The sequence below is a fragment of the Tympanuchus pallidicinctus genome, unplaced genomic scaffold (assembly GCF_026119805.1).
Source record: "Tympanuchus pallidicinctus isolate F22 unplaced genomic scaffold, pur_lepc_1.0 scaffold44, whole genome shotgun sequence".
Taxonomy (NCBI): Eukaryota; Metazoa; Chordata; class Aves; order Galliformes; family Phasianidae; genus Tympanuchus; species Tympanuchus pallidicinctus.
Genome location: NW_026294763.1, coordinates 1,208,369 through 1,223,262, shown reverse-complemented (window position 1 = coordinate 1,223,262; position 14,894 = coordinate 1,208,369). Strand labels below are relative to the sequence as shown.

Genomic DNA, 14,894 nt, shown 5'->3' with positions numbered 1-14,894 from the left:
GCACTGCGCATGCGCAGTGGAGGAGGAGCCAATAGCGCTCGCCCCCTCAGGCGCCGGCCCGCAGCGCAGGCGCAGTAGCGCTACGCTGAGCGCACATGCACACTGGGGTATATGTGGGAAGTGTGGGCTAAGTGTACGCATGCGCGTTGCGGGGGTAGGGATGGAGAATTGGCGGAGTGTCAGCGCGCTGTGCTTTGTGAGCTCTTTCTGGCCGTGCCAGCTTCCTCCCTCGGGCAGAAGCGATAAAAGGAGAGAGAGAAGTACAGTCAGTCAATAAAATAATTTAGAATCAAAAGTTTAAGTTGGAAAAGAAAAAAAAAATTCCTGCGCCGCCCGGGAATCGAACCCGGGTCGCAAGAATGGGAATCTTGCATGATACCACTACACCAGCGGCGCTGCTGGTTGCTGGGGTCCGTCGAATGCTTTAAATCCTCACCTCCGCTCCGCCTCTGAGCGGCCAAAGGGCGGGCATGAGGCCCGGCCCTGCACAGCACGGCTCGACAGAGCAGCGCCATGCCGCCCCGCCGCCTCCTGCTCCTCCTGCTCCTCGCCGTTCTCTGCCCTCCGGTCCCGGGCCGCGGGGAGCAGCGCGCTGCCCCGGGGAAGATCGGTACGGAGGGACCGCAGAGGGTTGGCGGGAGGGGGGGTTCACTCTTTAATCCTAACGCTGTGCTCCGCTCTCACAGCCGTGATCGGCGGCGGCATCGGGGGGACGGCGGCCGCTTATTTCCTGCGGCAGAAGTTCGGGAGGAGCGTGCGGATCGAGTTGCTGGAGCGGGGGGAGGTGGGCGGCCGCTTGGCCACGGTGGAGATGGAAGGGGCGAGCTACGAGGCGGGGGGGTCCGTGCTGCACCCCCTCAACCTGCACATGAAGCACTTCGCCAAGGAACTGGGTGAGTATCCTCCAGCCAGTGCACGGCGGGGGGCTGCTCCTCTGCTATGGGGTGAGGGCTCCGCATCCCACCCCACGTCTCTGCCCCATAGCCGCGCTCCCTGCACTGCCAAAGTCATCTCAGATCACGGCCTGGCGCTGTGTCAGATCCCGAGGTCCCGTTGGTTGCTGACAGCCCTCGTTGTGCCCTCTGATGTTGAGACACTGCAGTGGGTCGAGGGCCGCTGAAAGTCGAAGTGCTGCAGCTGGCTTCTGTGCTTGTCGGTCGCAGTTCAGGAGGAGAAGGCTCCTTCGGTGTCCTTATATGTCAAGGTCAACCGTCTGATGGAGTGAAAGAAGCCATGCTCTGCTATCTGTTTGCATTTAAGCAAAGCTTTCCACGCTGTTTCTCACTTAGAATCATTCAGTTGGGAAAGACCTCAAAGTCCAGCCCATCCCACCGTGCCCTCTGTCCATGTTCCTCCATGCAGCACTTACCATTAAACACCTCCAGGGACCATGATCCCCACTGCAAACACCTTCCTGGGCATAAATTGCTCCTAATATCCAACCCGAACCTTCCCTGGTGCAACTTAAGGTCATTACCTCTTATCCTGTTACTGCTGTGGGTGAGCAGTTGGCTGATGGTTGGGCCCAAAGGGTTTTGGGCAGTGGGGTTCCATCAGGCTGGTGGCTAGCAGGGTTCTCCATTTTGGGACCAGTTCCCTATAGGAGTTGGGATGAAGATCCTTATGGGTCCCTTCCAACTGGGGATGTTCTGTGATCCTTGTGATGCGGATGATTCTTGTTCTGTAATTCAGTGGTGTGGATGTGGGACTGGAAGGTGTCTCGAGTGAGTTGGCTGATGATACTGAACTGGGAGAAGGAATTGCCTTCATCAAGAGTGGAGAGGCCTGGGCAAATCAGAGGGCTGGGCAGACCTTCACCCACGTGAAGTATAACAAGAGCAAGCGCTGATTCTGGGAACAGAGCAGCCCTGGGTGCATGTACAGACCGGAGGAGAAGGAATGGGCAGAGTGAAGAGCCATGGTTGGACCAGATGGTCTTAATGGCCTTTTCTAAGCTTAATGATTCTCATCCTACAGCAAGCTGAACATGAGTCATGAGTGTGCTCAGGCAGCCAGAAGGGCCAGCTGTACCCTGGGGTGCATCAAACAGCATTGCTGGCGGGTTGAGGGAAGGGATTGTCCTGCTCTGCACCTCACTGGTGAGGCCTCACCTTGAGCACTGTGTGCAGTTTTGGGCACTGCGGTACAGAATGGACATAAAACTGTCAGAATGTGTCCAAAAGAGGGCTGCAGAGATGGTGAAGAATCTAGAGGGGAAATGTACGAGCAGCTGGAGTCTCTTGGTTTGCTCAGCCCACAGAAGAGACTGAAGGGAGGTTTCACTGCAGCCTGCAGGGATGTTCAATGGCTCTGTGACTCACCTCTCATTAAATCACCTTTGTTCACCCTTTCCTCCAGGCCTCCCTGCTCTCCCTGTCCCTGGCAACCTCATGGGCATCTATAACGGAGAGGAGTTCATCTTCGAGGAGAGCAGCTGGTACATCATCAACATCCTCAAGCTGCTGTGGCACTATGGGTTCAGCCCCCTGCGGATGAACATGTGGGTGGAGGACATCTTGGACAAGTTCATGCGGTAAGGCAGCTGCTCAGCCGTGTTCACGAGTGGCAGAAACGTTAGGGGAGGTCGTGGAGGGGGATGGCTGATGGGAAAGGTGAATGAGAAGGTTGGCACAAGTCTGCCGTTCTGTTTTACCTGCTGCTGAGCTGCACAAACTGGTGAAATCACCCAACTGAAGAACAATTCTCTGGTTGTCCACTGCTACCCAACCTTTCCTAAGGAAAAAGGTCAAGATTGGTGCTGTCGCCTTGTTAGGGGCACTAAAAGAGGCAGTGTGCTGGTGGCGGGTTAGAGATTGCACTGTCCATTGGACTTTAGCACCTGGGTGCTGGAGATCCTTGGATTTGTAACTGCACAAAGTGCTTTTATCAGGAAAGGTGAGCAGACGATTATTTTAGGCCCTTGGAATTTAGGCTGGAAGGAGGAGCGCTGCTGCTCCAACCAAACACCGTGAGGCTCTTGGGAGTCCTACGCCAGAAGGCACGCGAAGTTCTCCTCAGCTTCCAAGGGCCACAGAGATAATCAGCAGCAACTGAACGCTTCCGTTCCCTTCCCAAGATAAGAGTGCCTTGGGTAACCCACATGTGGTGCAGCTGTAAGATGCATTTCCTTGTCTCTGGTTAAAGGATCTATCGCTACCAGACACACGACTACACCTTCAGCACTTACGAGCGCCTCTTCCACGCCCTTGGAGGGAACGACTTCACCCAGATGTTCAACCAAACCATCTATGAAGCCATGCAGAAAGCCAGCTTTTCCCAGAAGTTCATAAATGAGATGGTCTGTCCGGCCATGAGGGTCGATTACGGGCAAGGTGTCAACATCAATGGTTTTGTAGGTGAGCATCTTGGTGTGCTTCAGGTGACGCCGTGTGCTTTGGGATTCCTGCTCCCTGGGCTGGGCAGATGCTGGCAGCAACCTATTTATTCCTGCTGCAGAACAATTCCTCCTACTGTTAAGCAGCACCCTCCCTTGCTGGGTTACTGGGTTACTCTGGCAAGCGAGCAATTGCTTGCTAACATGACCTACTTAGCCCTTGTCCTCATTCAAGCTCTGTGTCCCGTTGGGATGTTTTCTCCTTTCATTTTCCACGTGATGTTTTGAGTGGTCCCCTACCAAACGGTGCTGAACAAGCAGTGCTAATGACTGTGGTTTCCTTGTAGGTGCCGTGTCTCTGGCAGGGGCAGGATCAAGCCTTTGGTCAGTGAAAGGGGGAAACAAACTTGTCTGCACTGGTCTTATTTACGCCTCGAAAGCAGATGTTATCGCTGGTACAGTTGTGTCTATAGAGCCCAAAATCAGGAAGAGATCCACAGGTGGGTCCCGTTTGCTTTCCCTTTGGTGGGGGGGGGAATAGCCAGCTCTGGCAGCTACACACTGACCTTTGCTCCTGGCAGACCAAAGCAACAGCCTGGGCTTTCTTTGGTCTTTTACAATGAAAACTGTGCTCTGTTTAAAGCCTCAGATCACGGCCCTGCCGTCAGCTAATCTTATACTGCTCAAACAAGCCTTGGTTCACAGCAAGGCATAATCACAGAATCACAGAACGGCCAGGGTTGGAAGGGACCTCGAGGATGATGAATCTCCAACCCCCCTGCCACACGCAGGGCCACCAACCTCCGCGTTTAATGCTAAACCAGGCTGCCCAGGGCCCCGTCCAACCTGGCCTTGAACACCTCTAGGGATGGACGGGGCATCACAGCCTCTCTGGGCAGCCTGTGATGGCAATCAAAACATGTTTGTCAGAAGTACAGCTGAGGTGGAACAGCATCACTGAGCTCTTCACCCCTCCTGTCTTCCCCAGGGGACCCAGTTCACCTCTACCACGTCACCTACGACACGCCGTCAGGACAGACAGGGGACATCTATGACATCGTTGTCATTGCTGCTCCTCTGAACCGCAAAATAGCCAACATCACCTTCAAGAACTTCAGCCCTCCGGTCCCGGAGTTCTCCAGTCCTTACCAACAGACCGTGGTCACGTTTGTGCACGGCCGCTTAAACGCCTCCTTCTTCGGTTACCGGGACCCATCCGCCTTTCATCTGGGTGCCATTTTCACTACAGAAAATCCCAAACTGTTCATCAACAGCATGGGGATCGTATCTCCTGTGGAAAACAGAGGCAGCGAAGAAAAGCCACCCTCGCAGTCAGCAGTCTGGAAGATATTCTCAAAGGAAGAGCTCACGAAAGAGCAGATGAACTTGCTTTTCTCCTCCTACGACTCCGTCAAGGTGAAGAAGTGGCTGGCGTACCCCCACTACAGCCCCCCAAATAAATTCCCACCTATCATCCTCCATGACAACATCTACTACCTGAATGGCATCGAGTGGGCTGCGAGTGCCATGGAGATGAGCTCCATTGCAGCCAAAAACGCCGCGCTGCTCGCCTACCACCGCTGGTACGGCAACGCAGACAAGATCGACCAGGAAGATTTGTATGAGAAACTGAAAACAGAGCTTTGAGCTGAGCGCCACCACGGCCCCCAGAGGTAAAGATCGCGTGCTGAAGGTGTGTAGTCGCAACTAAAAGGAATAAAGGAGGAGCTGGGATGGTGTGATTTTATTCTAACTTCTCACTTAGCGTCGGAGGAGGAGGAAACATCCAGCCAGCTCCAGACAGAAGCTGACTGGAACTGCTGTCACAAGGTGGGGGGCACTTTCCCAAGTGGGCTGGCCCTCCCTCAAGCAAAGCCTTCAATCTGTCCCTCTGTAAGATAACCAAGGTGTCTTAAATGCCATATTGACCCTAAAGTGTCCTTCAGATCCTACCGAGGCCAGGATTTGCATCACTATGATTAACTGAGCGCTGTTCCCTTAGACCTGTGCATGTTGCTTTGCCTCTCTGGATATCTCTCCATTGGGGGGGGGGAAATAAGCCAGCTTCTTAGCATTAAATCTCTCTGCCTCCACTTTTTTAAAAGGGTGTATCGAGGAGCCCTTGGGGTGGGACTGGGCAGGGGAAATGGTGAACATGTTCTTTACTTTCATTCAGAACAAGTTCTGCAGCTGGGGGAAAGAGGAGAGAGAAGAACAGAAGCAGAGCTGTGCAGGACTTGCCAAAACAAGTGGAAAACAGGCAAAACACAGAGCCTGTACTTCTCTTCCATCAAATTTTGGAAGCATCAGCTGCTTGGATGACCTAAAAACGACAGCAGGGCAGCAGTAGTTTGTAGCAGATAAACTCTTCTGTCCCATGACTGGATCTAATATTGCTGAACCTCACCCACGTCTAACTATGCAGTAAAAAGGATGTTGCCATTACAAACAGAAGTAATGCACTGGTTTGAATGGAAGCCAGAGGTGTTGCCTTGAACTGGTGCCTGGGTCACTCGCGTGGTGCTGTTTTGGTGCTGTCTCTCAGAGCTGCTGCTTGGTCCTCCATCAACAGAGCTCTCCTGTACCAGCAAGATGTGCTTGCTTAGCTCACATTCTCACTAACAAGCCTCCACTAGGCACTGCCTCACACTTGCTGTGCTGGGAAAGATGAACACACTTGATTAAAGCTAAACTGCAGGACTTGCACAGAGATTAGCAACCTCACTGCTGGTCGGCGCGTGCTGGAACACGATTCAGCTCTTAGAAGCTTGCTGGTGCCTTGGGGTCAGTGCTTTGTTCTGTCTGCTTCACCCCCTGGGCTGCTTGGAGGCAACCAGAACAACCAAAAACACTTTTGCCTCAGCACAGAGGTGAAGATCACCACGAAGTTGCAGGCAAACACTTGAGCTGGAGAGATATTTCAGTCCCCTCCACTCTTTACAGAGCAATGCCAGAAATAGAAGTGTCACAGCCTGTTATTTATGGGGGGGGGAAAGATACAGGCAGTAACACCTGAACATATGCTGGAAGAAATGAAACTGCCTGAAAGTCCTCCCCCCAGCTTTAGAGCTGACACTGACACACTGCTGCACTCACAGAATTAACTGCCCCAGGCTTCAGTTACACCAAGTACAGCTTACACAGGGTTACACCAACCAGTACAAAATTTATTTAACAAAAAAATAAGCTTACACTTGTGGTTGCTTCACTAGATTCAAGTGAGTAAACAAAACACAACAGGGTCGGGTCCCTACGGGGTTCCTCTGCCACTATACTCGTTCCAAAGCTTCCAGCATGATGATGCTGTTTCCTCGTATTACCTACAAAGAGAAGTTGGCAGTAAGAGGTGAGATGAAGCACACTGTTACCCACAGCACAGAAGGTTCTCTTTCCCTCTGTCTTTTCCTCCCGAAAAGCTGCACGGCACACACAGCTCCAAGAACTGAAGTGAATCACGGAACTGTAGGGGCTCGTGGCAGCAGTCAGACTGCTGGAAAAGGCTCCTGCAGGAGGGTGGTGATAGAAAAGGTGGATGAGAAGCTTGACACAAGACAGCAACGCGTGCTTGTGACCTCACAGCCAACAGCACCCCGGGCTGCAGCAACGCAGGGGTGGCAGCGGGCAGGGAGGGGTTTGTCCCCCTCTGATCTGCCCTCCTGCATCCAAGCCTGTGGCCCTCAGCACAGGAGGGATGTGGGGCTGTGTGACAGGGTTCAGAGGAAAGCCATGAGGATGCTCAAAGGGCTGGAGCACATCTCCTGTGAGGCTGTGACAGGCTGAGGGGGCTGGGCTTGTTCAGCAAAAGCTATGAACACACATCACTGGGGTCTTCCAGTACTTTAAGGGAGCTTATAAACAGAAGAGAGAGTGACTTTACATGAGTAGATAGCGATGGGACAAGGAGGAATGGTCTTAAACTAAAAGAGAGGAGATTTAGGTTAGATGTCACGGGGAAATTCTTCACCATGAGGGTGGTGAGGTGCTGAAACAAAGGAGCTTTGGGTTCCCCGTTCCTAGAGGTGTCCAAAGCCATGGATGGGCACTGGTAGGCCTGAGCTGGAGGGGGGCACACAGCCCAGGGCAGGAGGTGGGATGGGGGGCTGTAAGGTCTCCCTCAACCCAACCATACTGTGATGCTACAACCCCCAGCTCCCCCTGCACTCACCACCATGCCGATGTTGTTCTGCTGCCCGCCGGGCGCCATTTCCACGCACTCATCGATCACCAGGTTCATGAAGGGGTCGAAGCCCCGCAGGATCCCCTGCACGTGGCGGCCGCCATTTAACTTCACTACGAGAAACGGGATCATTGCGAAGCAATGGGGGGGGATGGGGTGGGAATCAGCTCAAAGGGCAGCGTCAGAAGGAAGGGGACCTGGGGCTGCGTGCCTGCGGGGGCAGCTGGAGCTCAGAGGGCAACACCTTCCCCCCCCCCCCCCCCTCCCGGTACGGCAGTGCGACTCACGTGACAGCTTCTTGTCCATGAACCTGCAACGAGAGCGGAACAGGAGGAGGCCGCGTCAGTGTGGGGTCGGGGCCGCCATCGCTGCAAGCCTCACCGGACCCGGACCCGGACCAGCGACCCTCCCGTGCCCCTGGGACCACCTCAGCCCCCGCTGCTCCCCCTCAGCCCCCCCGCGGCCCGCCCTCACTTCTTCAGCTCGGGTGGATGCGCTTTGCTCATGGCGTCTCCTCAGCGCCGCTGCCGCTCGCGCCGCGCTCTGACGTCATCACGTCGCCCGCTTAGCCAATGGAAGCCCCGCCCCTCTTCCCGCCACCCCTCGCGCCTCGCCGGCAGCCAATAAGAGCGCTCGATGGGGGGGTGCGCATGCGCGCTGGGAGAGGTTCCCGGCTCGCGCACAAGCAGTGGCGCCATCCAGCACGTGCGTGGGAACCCGCAGCTCTGCTGCGCAGCATGGGCTGCACTGCGTGCACACCGCACTGCACGCCCAGCACACGCATCGCATTGTATGCACACTGCATTGCACGCCCAGCACAGCACGCACACTGCACTGCATGCACACTGCACTGGATACCCAGCACACACACACTGCACTGCATGCACACTGCATTGCACACCCAGTACAGCATGCACACTGCACTGCATGCACACCGCATTGCATGCCCAGCACAGCACACACACTGCACTGCATGCACACTGCATTGCACACCCAGCACAGCACACGCACTGCTCGCACAGCACACTGCACCACATTGCATGCAGACTGCATTGCACACCCAGTACAGCACGCACACTGCACTGCATGCACACCGCATTGCATGCCCAGCAAAGCACACACACCGCACTGCATGCACATTCACTACAGCACACACACTGCACCGCATTCACACCACACTGCTTGTCCACTATAGTATGCCTCATTGCACCTGTTACACCTCATTGCACACTGTTGTACATGCACTCACTGCATGCATGCCATTACACACGCACTGTATTGCATATGCACCATTGCACCGCCACTACACTGCATGCATATTGCTGTACACCCACTGTGTTGCACCCACAGGAATCACCCCATGCCTGTGCAGTAATCCCCGGTTGCACCCACCTTGCATGCACACAAAGGCACTGCCCCACACACTGCAAGTCCTGCATGGCTCACTGTGCACTTTGCACGCCTGCATGGTTCACCCTGCACACCTTGCACAGCCATCAGCTCACAGCTTGCACATCTGCACCCTGCACACTTTGCACACTTGAACACCGTACCCCACGCCCTGCAGAAGCACTGCCCCACACCTTGCACACCTGCACCCTACCCTATTGCAGAAGCACCCCCCGCTCACTGCATGCTTACACCCAGCACCCCACACTCTGCCACACACCTTGCACATCTGCATGGCTCGCCCACCACAACTTGCACACTTGCACAGCTCACCGCACGCACTGAACATTTGCACGGCTCGCTCTGCACACATCACACAGGTGTCACCCCATGCCTTGCACACCTGTGCCCCATCCACCCATACATCCACACACACTGCACACCCATCATCCCATCCCTTCCAAAGCTTCACCCCATACACTGCATGCTTGCATGGCTCACCCCACACCCCATAGCTTGCACACCTGCACGCCATACCTTGCGCAGCCATCGTCCCCCACTTTGCACACCTGCACCCTCTCTATACATTGCACATTCGCATGGCTCATCCCTACACACCGCACAGCCATCACCCCATACCTTGCACACACCCACCCCATGCACTGCACTGCCACTACCCTACCTTGCACACCTGCATCCTACATTTTGCACAGCCATCACCCCACTCCCCCAGCGCCCCTCCAGCACCACGAGTGCAGCTCCTTGCCTTTAATACCACCAACCCCAACCCAACAGCACCCATTAGTGCTGTAGGGCTGCCAACCCATCCCGCATCCTCTTGGCCATGCCGGGCACCAGGCGCAGGTGCTCGTCCCCACAGGCAGCCACGCAGGCATCGAGCTGGGATCGCGCCCTTGTCTCCCCACCGCCCGCCTCCAGGGCATCCTTGGCTCTGTCAGAGCAGTGCAGCGTGCAGCGGCTCAGGCGGTCCTGCAAGGGGACAAGGGGGCACAGGTCACGAGAATGACAGAAATATAGGGGTTGGAAGGGAGCTCTGGGGTTCCCCCAGTGTTTACATGGTGGATCGGATCCCCTCTCAGCCTTGGCCACCAGGATGCACTGCTGACTCGTGGTCAGCCACCGGCCAACTGCTGGTCAACCACTGGTCTTCTGTTGGCCAATCATTGGTCAGCTGTTGGTCAACTGCTGGTCAACCACTGGTCAACAGTTGGCCAATCACTGGTCAGCTGTTGGTCAACTGCTGGTCAACCACTGGTCAACAGTTGGCCAATCATTGGTCAGCTGTTGGTCAACTGTTGGTCAACCACTGGTCAACAGTTGGCCAATCATTGGTCAGCTGTTGGTCAACTGCTGGTCAACCACTGGTCAACAGTTGGCCAATCATTGGTCAGCCACTGGCCAACTGCTGGTCAACCACTGGTCAACAGTTGGCCAATCATTGGTCAGCTGTTGGTCAACTGTTGGTCAACCACTGGTCAACAGTTGGCCAATCATTGGTCAGCTGTTGGTCAACTGCTGGTCAACCACTGGTCAACAGTTGGCCAATCATTGGTCAGCCACTGGCCAACTGCTGGTCAACCACTGGTCAACAGTTGGCCAGTCATTGGTCAGCTGTTGGTCAACTACTGGTCAACTGCTGGTCAACCACTGGTCAGCTGTTGGTCAACTACTCAACTGTAGGTCAACCAGGACCCCCAGGTCCTTCTCTGCAGAGAAGGCCTTCTCCTTCTCCTCATCCAGCAGCTCAGCCCCCAGCCTGCACTGATGCATGCAGTTGTTCCTCCCCTGGTGAAGGACCCCACACTTGCTCATAAGAACCTCACCAAGTTCCTCTCTGCCCAGCTCTCATCCTGCCCAGGTCTCACTGAACAGCAGCACGGCCTTCTGAGGTGTCACCCCCCATGATGTGTTCATGTAACCCCAAATATCCTCACCTGGAAGCGTTCCAGCTCGCCGGTGACGATGGCCTGGGCCTGGGCCAGGGGTGCATGGCAGCGCTCAATGCAACGCTGCACCTGCTGCATGGAGGCTGCTCTGTCCTCACAGCACCGTGCGCTGCAGTGGAACATGGTAGCCTGCAAAGGGTGGGCAAAAAGGGGGGGGTTAGCATGGTGCAGCACCCAAGGGACTCCTCCTAATGTGTGAGCAATCAAGAACCCAGAAGCGCAGAGAGCTGAGGGCTGCAAGGCAGGAACAGTTTGCACAGACCTTGCACATAGGGGATGCAAACATTTTGCACAGGGCATGCTTGGGGGGGGGGGTTGTACAAATGTGTAATGAGCCCCAAGATACCATCGGCCCTCTTGGCCATGGGAGCACATTGCTGGGTTGTGGTCAGCTGTTGGTCAACCATCAGTCAATCATTGGTCAACCATCAGTCAACCACTGGTCAACTGCTGGTCAACCATCAGTGTCAACTGCTGGTCAACTGCTGGTCAACTGCTGGTCAACCATCAGTCAACTACTGGTCAACTGCTGGCCAACCATCAGTCAACCACTGGTCAACTGCTGGTCAGCTGTTGGTCAACCATCAGTCAACCACTGGTCAATTGCTGGTCAACCATCAGTCAACTACTGGTCAACTGCTGGCCAACCATTAGTCACCCACTGGTCAATTGCTGGTCAGCTGTTGATCAACCATTAGTCACCCACTGGTCAATTGCTGGTCAACCATCAGTCAACCACTGGTCAATTGCTGGTCAGCTGCTGGTCAACCATTAGTCACCCACTGGTCAACTGCTGGCCAACCATCAGTCAACCACTGGTCAACTGCTGGTCAGTTGTTGGTAAGCCATCAGTCAACTACTGGTCAACTGCTGGCCAACCATCAGTCAACCACTGGTCAATTGCTGGTCAGCTGTTGGTCAGCCATCAGTCAACCACTGGTCAACTGCTGCTCAGCTGCTGGTCAACCAGGTCACCCAGGTCCTTCTTCACAGAGCTAATTTGCAGCAGCTCAACACCTAATCTAGGGGGCTGCGCACATTTTGCACAGGGGAGGCACCTGGAGGCCACCCAGCTGGCACACAGAGCACGCACTGGGGAGGGGAGGGGGCACAAAGTCTGTGCAGGGCAGGGCATCATGCACTCGGGATGGGTACCACCAAGTTTGCACAGGGCACAAAACCTTCCCAGGGGGGATGCACAAATCTTGCATAGGGCGTGCACTGGGGGGGGAGGGGGAGATGAAGAGGTCACAGGGGATGCAATTGGAGGGGAGGGGGCACAAATTTTGCACAGGCCATACGCTTAGGGGGCACAACACTTGCACGCAGAGTATGCACAAGGGGGGAGGGGGGACGCAGGGCACGCACTGTGGGGCAGAAATCTTGCACACAGAGCACGCACTTGGAGGGATTGCAGGGCTTGCACTTGGGGTGGGGCCACGAAGTTCGCACAGAGCACGTGCTGCAAGCTTGGGGGGCTAGGGGGCAAGCTGGGGGGTTGTACATACCTTGCACACGGCGTGCACTGCGGGGGGAGCACAGCATGCACTGAGGGGGGCACAGAACTTGCACGGAGCTCAAAGGGAGGCGTGCAGAGCTTGCACAGAAACTGGGGGGCACGGGGAGGCTCCAGGGGCACTGGGCGATAATGGGGGGGCACTGGGAGTACTGGGGGCACTGGGAGCACAGGGGCTCGGGCGGTACCTGCATGCCGCGGATGCTGTCCCGCTCCAGCTCCTGCACAACGTTCTCCACCGCCTCCTGCACGCGGCCCTGAGCGGCCTCCGCCATGCCGGGCCGGGGGGGAGGGAGGAAAAGGGGGGGCGGGGCTGGGAGGGGGCGGGGCGGGGCTGGGAGGTGGGGCTGCGGGGTGCAAAGCTGCGAGCTGTGCTGGTGTGCAATGCTGGGTGCTGTGCAGTGCTGTGCTGGTGTGCAATGCTGGGTGCTGTGCTGTGCTGGTGTGCAGTGCTGGGTGCTGTGCAGTGCTGTGCTGGTGTGCAATGCTGGGTGCTGTGCAATGCTGTGCTGGTGTGCAGTGCTGCGTGCTGTGCTGGCGTGCAATGCTGGGTGCTGTGCAGTGCTGTGCTGGTGTGCAATGCTGGGTGCTGTGCTGTGCTGGTGTGCAGTGCTGGGTGCTGTGCAATGCTGTGCTGGTGTGCAATGCTGGGTGCTGTGCAATGCTGTGCTGGTGTGCAGTGCTGCGTGCTGTGCTGCTGTGCAATGCTGGGTGCTGTGCAGTGCTGTGCTGGTGTGCAGTGCTGTGCTGGTGTGCAATGCTGTGAGGTGTGCAATGCTACGTGCTGTGCAGTGCTGTGCTGGTGTGCAATGCTATGTGCTGTGCAGTACTGTGCTGGTGTGCAATGCTACATGCTGTGCAGTACTGTGCTGGTGTGCAATGCTACGTGCTGTGCAATGCTGTGCTGGTGTGCAATGCTATGTGCTGTGCAGTACTGTGCTGGTGTGCAATGCTATGTGCTGTGCAGTGCTGTGCTGGTGTGCAGTGCTGCAAGCTGTGCTGTGCTGGTGTGCTATGCTGTACTAGTGAGCAAAGCTGGGTCTGTGCAGTGCTGTGCTGGTGCACAATGGTGTGTGCTGTGCGGTGCTGTGTTGGTGTGCAGTGCTGCATGCAATGCAATGCTGTGCTGGTGTGCAATGCTGCACATTGTAAGATGCTGCACAGTGTGCAATGCAGTGCTGGTGTGCTATGCTTCATGCTGAGCAACACTGTGCTGGGATGCAATGCTGCACACTGTGCAATGCCATGCCATGGGGTTGTGCCACACTGCAGACTGTGCATGATGCACATTTCTGCATGCTGTGCAACACCACAAGGGTGTGCAGTGCTGCATGCCGCAGCACACATCTGTGCAACACTTAAATGGGCTGTGATGGCGCCCAGCTGTGCAATGCTGCATGCCACGTGATGCTACAACACGGTGCAGCATTGCACCCCAATGCAACGCTGCACTGCCACGCAAACCCTGCACTGCCTTGCACTGCTGTGCAATGCTGCAACACGGTGCAAAGCTGCGCTCCAAGGTTGAGGCCCAGGGATGGGATGCAGGAATGGCTGCAGAAAGTCTGTAAAGATAGGGGAATTGTGGTGGGATGGGAGGGATTTCAGGCCAATGGGATTGGGGTGAACCCAGCAGGGCTTGGGGACAGGGCCAGGATGAAAAGAGGACCCAGAAGGGATGGGAGGAGGAGCAGGACAGAGTGATATGGGGACTGGCTTGGGGTGAGAAAGATAATGGAGGAGGATGGGATGGGGATAAGACTGGGATGAACTGAGGACCCAAAAGGGATGGGAATGGAATGCAGGTGGAATTAAGACCCCAAAAGGATAGGAACAGGGCCAGGATGGGGACCTGAAAACACGTGAATGGGACCAGGGCAGAACGGGATGGAGACTGGATTGAGATGGGATGGACACAGGAGCAAGATGGGATGGAGACCAAGATGAAATGATGACCCAAAAGGGATGGGAACAGAAAGGGGATCAGATTGGGAAGGGATGGGGATCTAAAAGGGATGGGAGGGGGAACAGGACGGGATGGAATGGGGATAGGATGAAATGAGGATCTGAAAGGGATTGGAGCTGGACCAGCATGGGATGAGATGGGGAGTGGAACCCAAAAGGGATGAGATGATGACCAGAAGAGGATGGAACTGGACGAGGATGGGGACTGGGTTAGAATGAGGACAGGATTGGGATGGGGACAGGAGTGGGACATGGAGGGGACCTCGTTTTGCTCAGCCCCAGCTCCCATGGAAGCGACCCCACATTGCTGCCCCTCAATATTTGCCAGCCCCAAATCACAGCACAGCCACAGCCTTCTGAAAAAGTGTCCTTTATATCACTTAAATATCTATAATCCAGGTATTAAGGGGAGGGGGAGGGGGAAAAAGGAAAACAGCTGATCACAATAACATATCATAGAAATCAAAATTAATTTAAACCACACAAAATAAATTAAAACATTAAATATTAACCTTCAGTGCAACATATACAGAAGACATTGAGTAA

The 14,894-nt window shown here is 55.4% G+C and overlaps 3 protein-coding genes and 1 non-coding gene across 5 annotated transcripts; 1 reads left to right on the top strand and 3 right to left on the bottom strand.

Annotated features, from left to right (window-relative positions):
• Positions 1-325: 325 nt before the first annotated feature.
• Positions 326-396, bottom strand: TRNAG-CCC (transfer RNA glycine (anticodon CCC)). Its single transcript has one exon. It is a non-coding gene; the product is annotated as a tRNA-Gly (tRNA).
• Positions 397-478: 82 nt separating this feature from the next.
• PCYOX1 (prenylcysteine oxidase 1) lies at positions 479-5,835 on the top strand. The gene is made up of 6 exons (XM_052702315.1): positions 479-610; positions 687-893; positions 2,359-2,533; positions 3,145-3,356; positions 3,682-3,834; positions 4,323-5,835. Exons 1-6 carry the CDS (start codon positions 514-516, stop codon positions 4,979-4,981), a joined length of 1,503 nt encoding a protein of 500 aa, XP_052558275.1. The 5' UTR covers positions 479-513; the 3' UTR covers positions 4,982-5,835.
• Positions 5,836-6,480: 645 nt separating this feature from the next.
• On the bottom strand, positions 6,481-8,104 carry SNRPG (small nuclear ribonucleoprotein polypeptide G). The gene is made up of 4 exons (XM_052702338.1): positions 7,986-8,104; positions 7,799-7,821; positions 7,500-7,624; positions 6,481-6,654 (listed from the first exon to the last, which is right to left on the bottom strand). Exons 1-4 carry the CDS (start codon positions 8,015-8,017, stop codon positions 6,604-6,606), a joined length of 231 nt encoding a protein of 76 aa, XP_052558298.1. The 5' UTR covers positions 8,018-8,104; the 3' UTR covers positions 6,481-6,603.
• A 1,549-nt stretch (positions 8,105-9,653) lies between these two features.
• Positions 9,654-12,675, bottom strand: FAM136A (family with sequence similarity 136 member A). Of its 2 annotated transcripts, XM_052702337.1 has the most exons (4): positions 12,572-12,645; positions 12,376-12,415; positions 10,856-10,996; positions 9,654-9,890 (listed from the first exon to the last, which is right to left on the bottom strand). In XM_052702337.1, exons 3-4 carry the CDS (start codon positions 10,988-10,990, stop codon positions 9,702-9,704), a joined length of 324 nt encoding a protein of 107 aa, XP_052558297.1. In that variant the 5' UTR covers positions 10,991-10,996; positions 12,376-12,415; positions 12,572-12,645; the 3' UTR covers positions 9,654-9,701. The 2 variants fall into 2 exon arrangements, with proteins under 2 accessions (XP_052558297.1, XP_052558296.1); XM_052702336.1 differs by lacking the exon at positions 12,376-12,415 and having other exon boundaries at positions 12,572-12,675.
• Between the last annotated feature and the right edge of the window lie 2,219 nt (positions 12,676-14,894).

Bases quoted from the DNA above. Each gene is read 5' to 3' on its own strand.
- PCYOX1 (XM_052702315.1), top strand. From the start codon at position 514: ATGCCGCCCCGCCGCCTCCTGCTCCTCCTGCTCCTCGCCGTTCTCTGC. The intron at 611-686 runs GTACGGAGGGAC...CCGCTCTCACAG, and splicing joins CGCTGCCCCGGGGAAGATCG to CCGTGATCGGCGGCGGCATC. The intron at 3,835-4,322 runs GTGGGTCCCGTT...TGTCTTCCCCAG, and splicing joins AATCAGGAAGAGATCCACAG to GGGACCCAGTTCACCTCTAC.
- SNRPG (XM_052702338.1), bottom strand. From the start codon at position 8,017: ATGAGCAAAGCGCATCCACCCGAGCTGAAGAA. The intron at 7,625-7,798 runs GTGAGTCGCACT...CGTTTCTCGTAG, and splicing joins CATGGACAAGAAGCTGTCAC to TGAAGTTAAATGGCGGCCGC. The intron at 6,655-7,499 runs GTGAGTGCAGGG...TTCTCTTTGTAG, and splicing joins AGAACAACATCGGCATGGTG to GTAATACGAGGAAACAGCAT.
- FAM136A (XM_052702336.1), bottom strand. From the start codon at position 12,658: ATGGCGGAGGCCGCTCAGGGCCGCGTGCAGGAGGCGGTGGAGAACGTT. The intron at 10,997-12,571 runs GTACCGCCCGAG...CACCCTTTGCAG, and splicing joins ACAGCATCCGCGGCATGCAG to GCTACCATGTTCCACTGCAG. The intron at 9,891-10,855 runs GTGAGGATATTT...GTCCCCTTGCAG, and splicing joins GCGAGCTGGAACGCTTCCAG to GACCGCCTGAGCCGCTGCAC.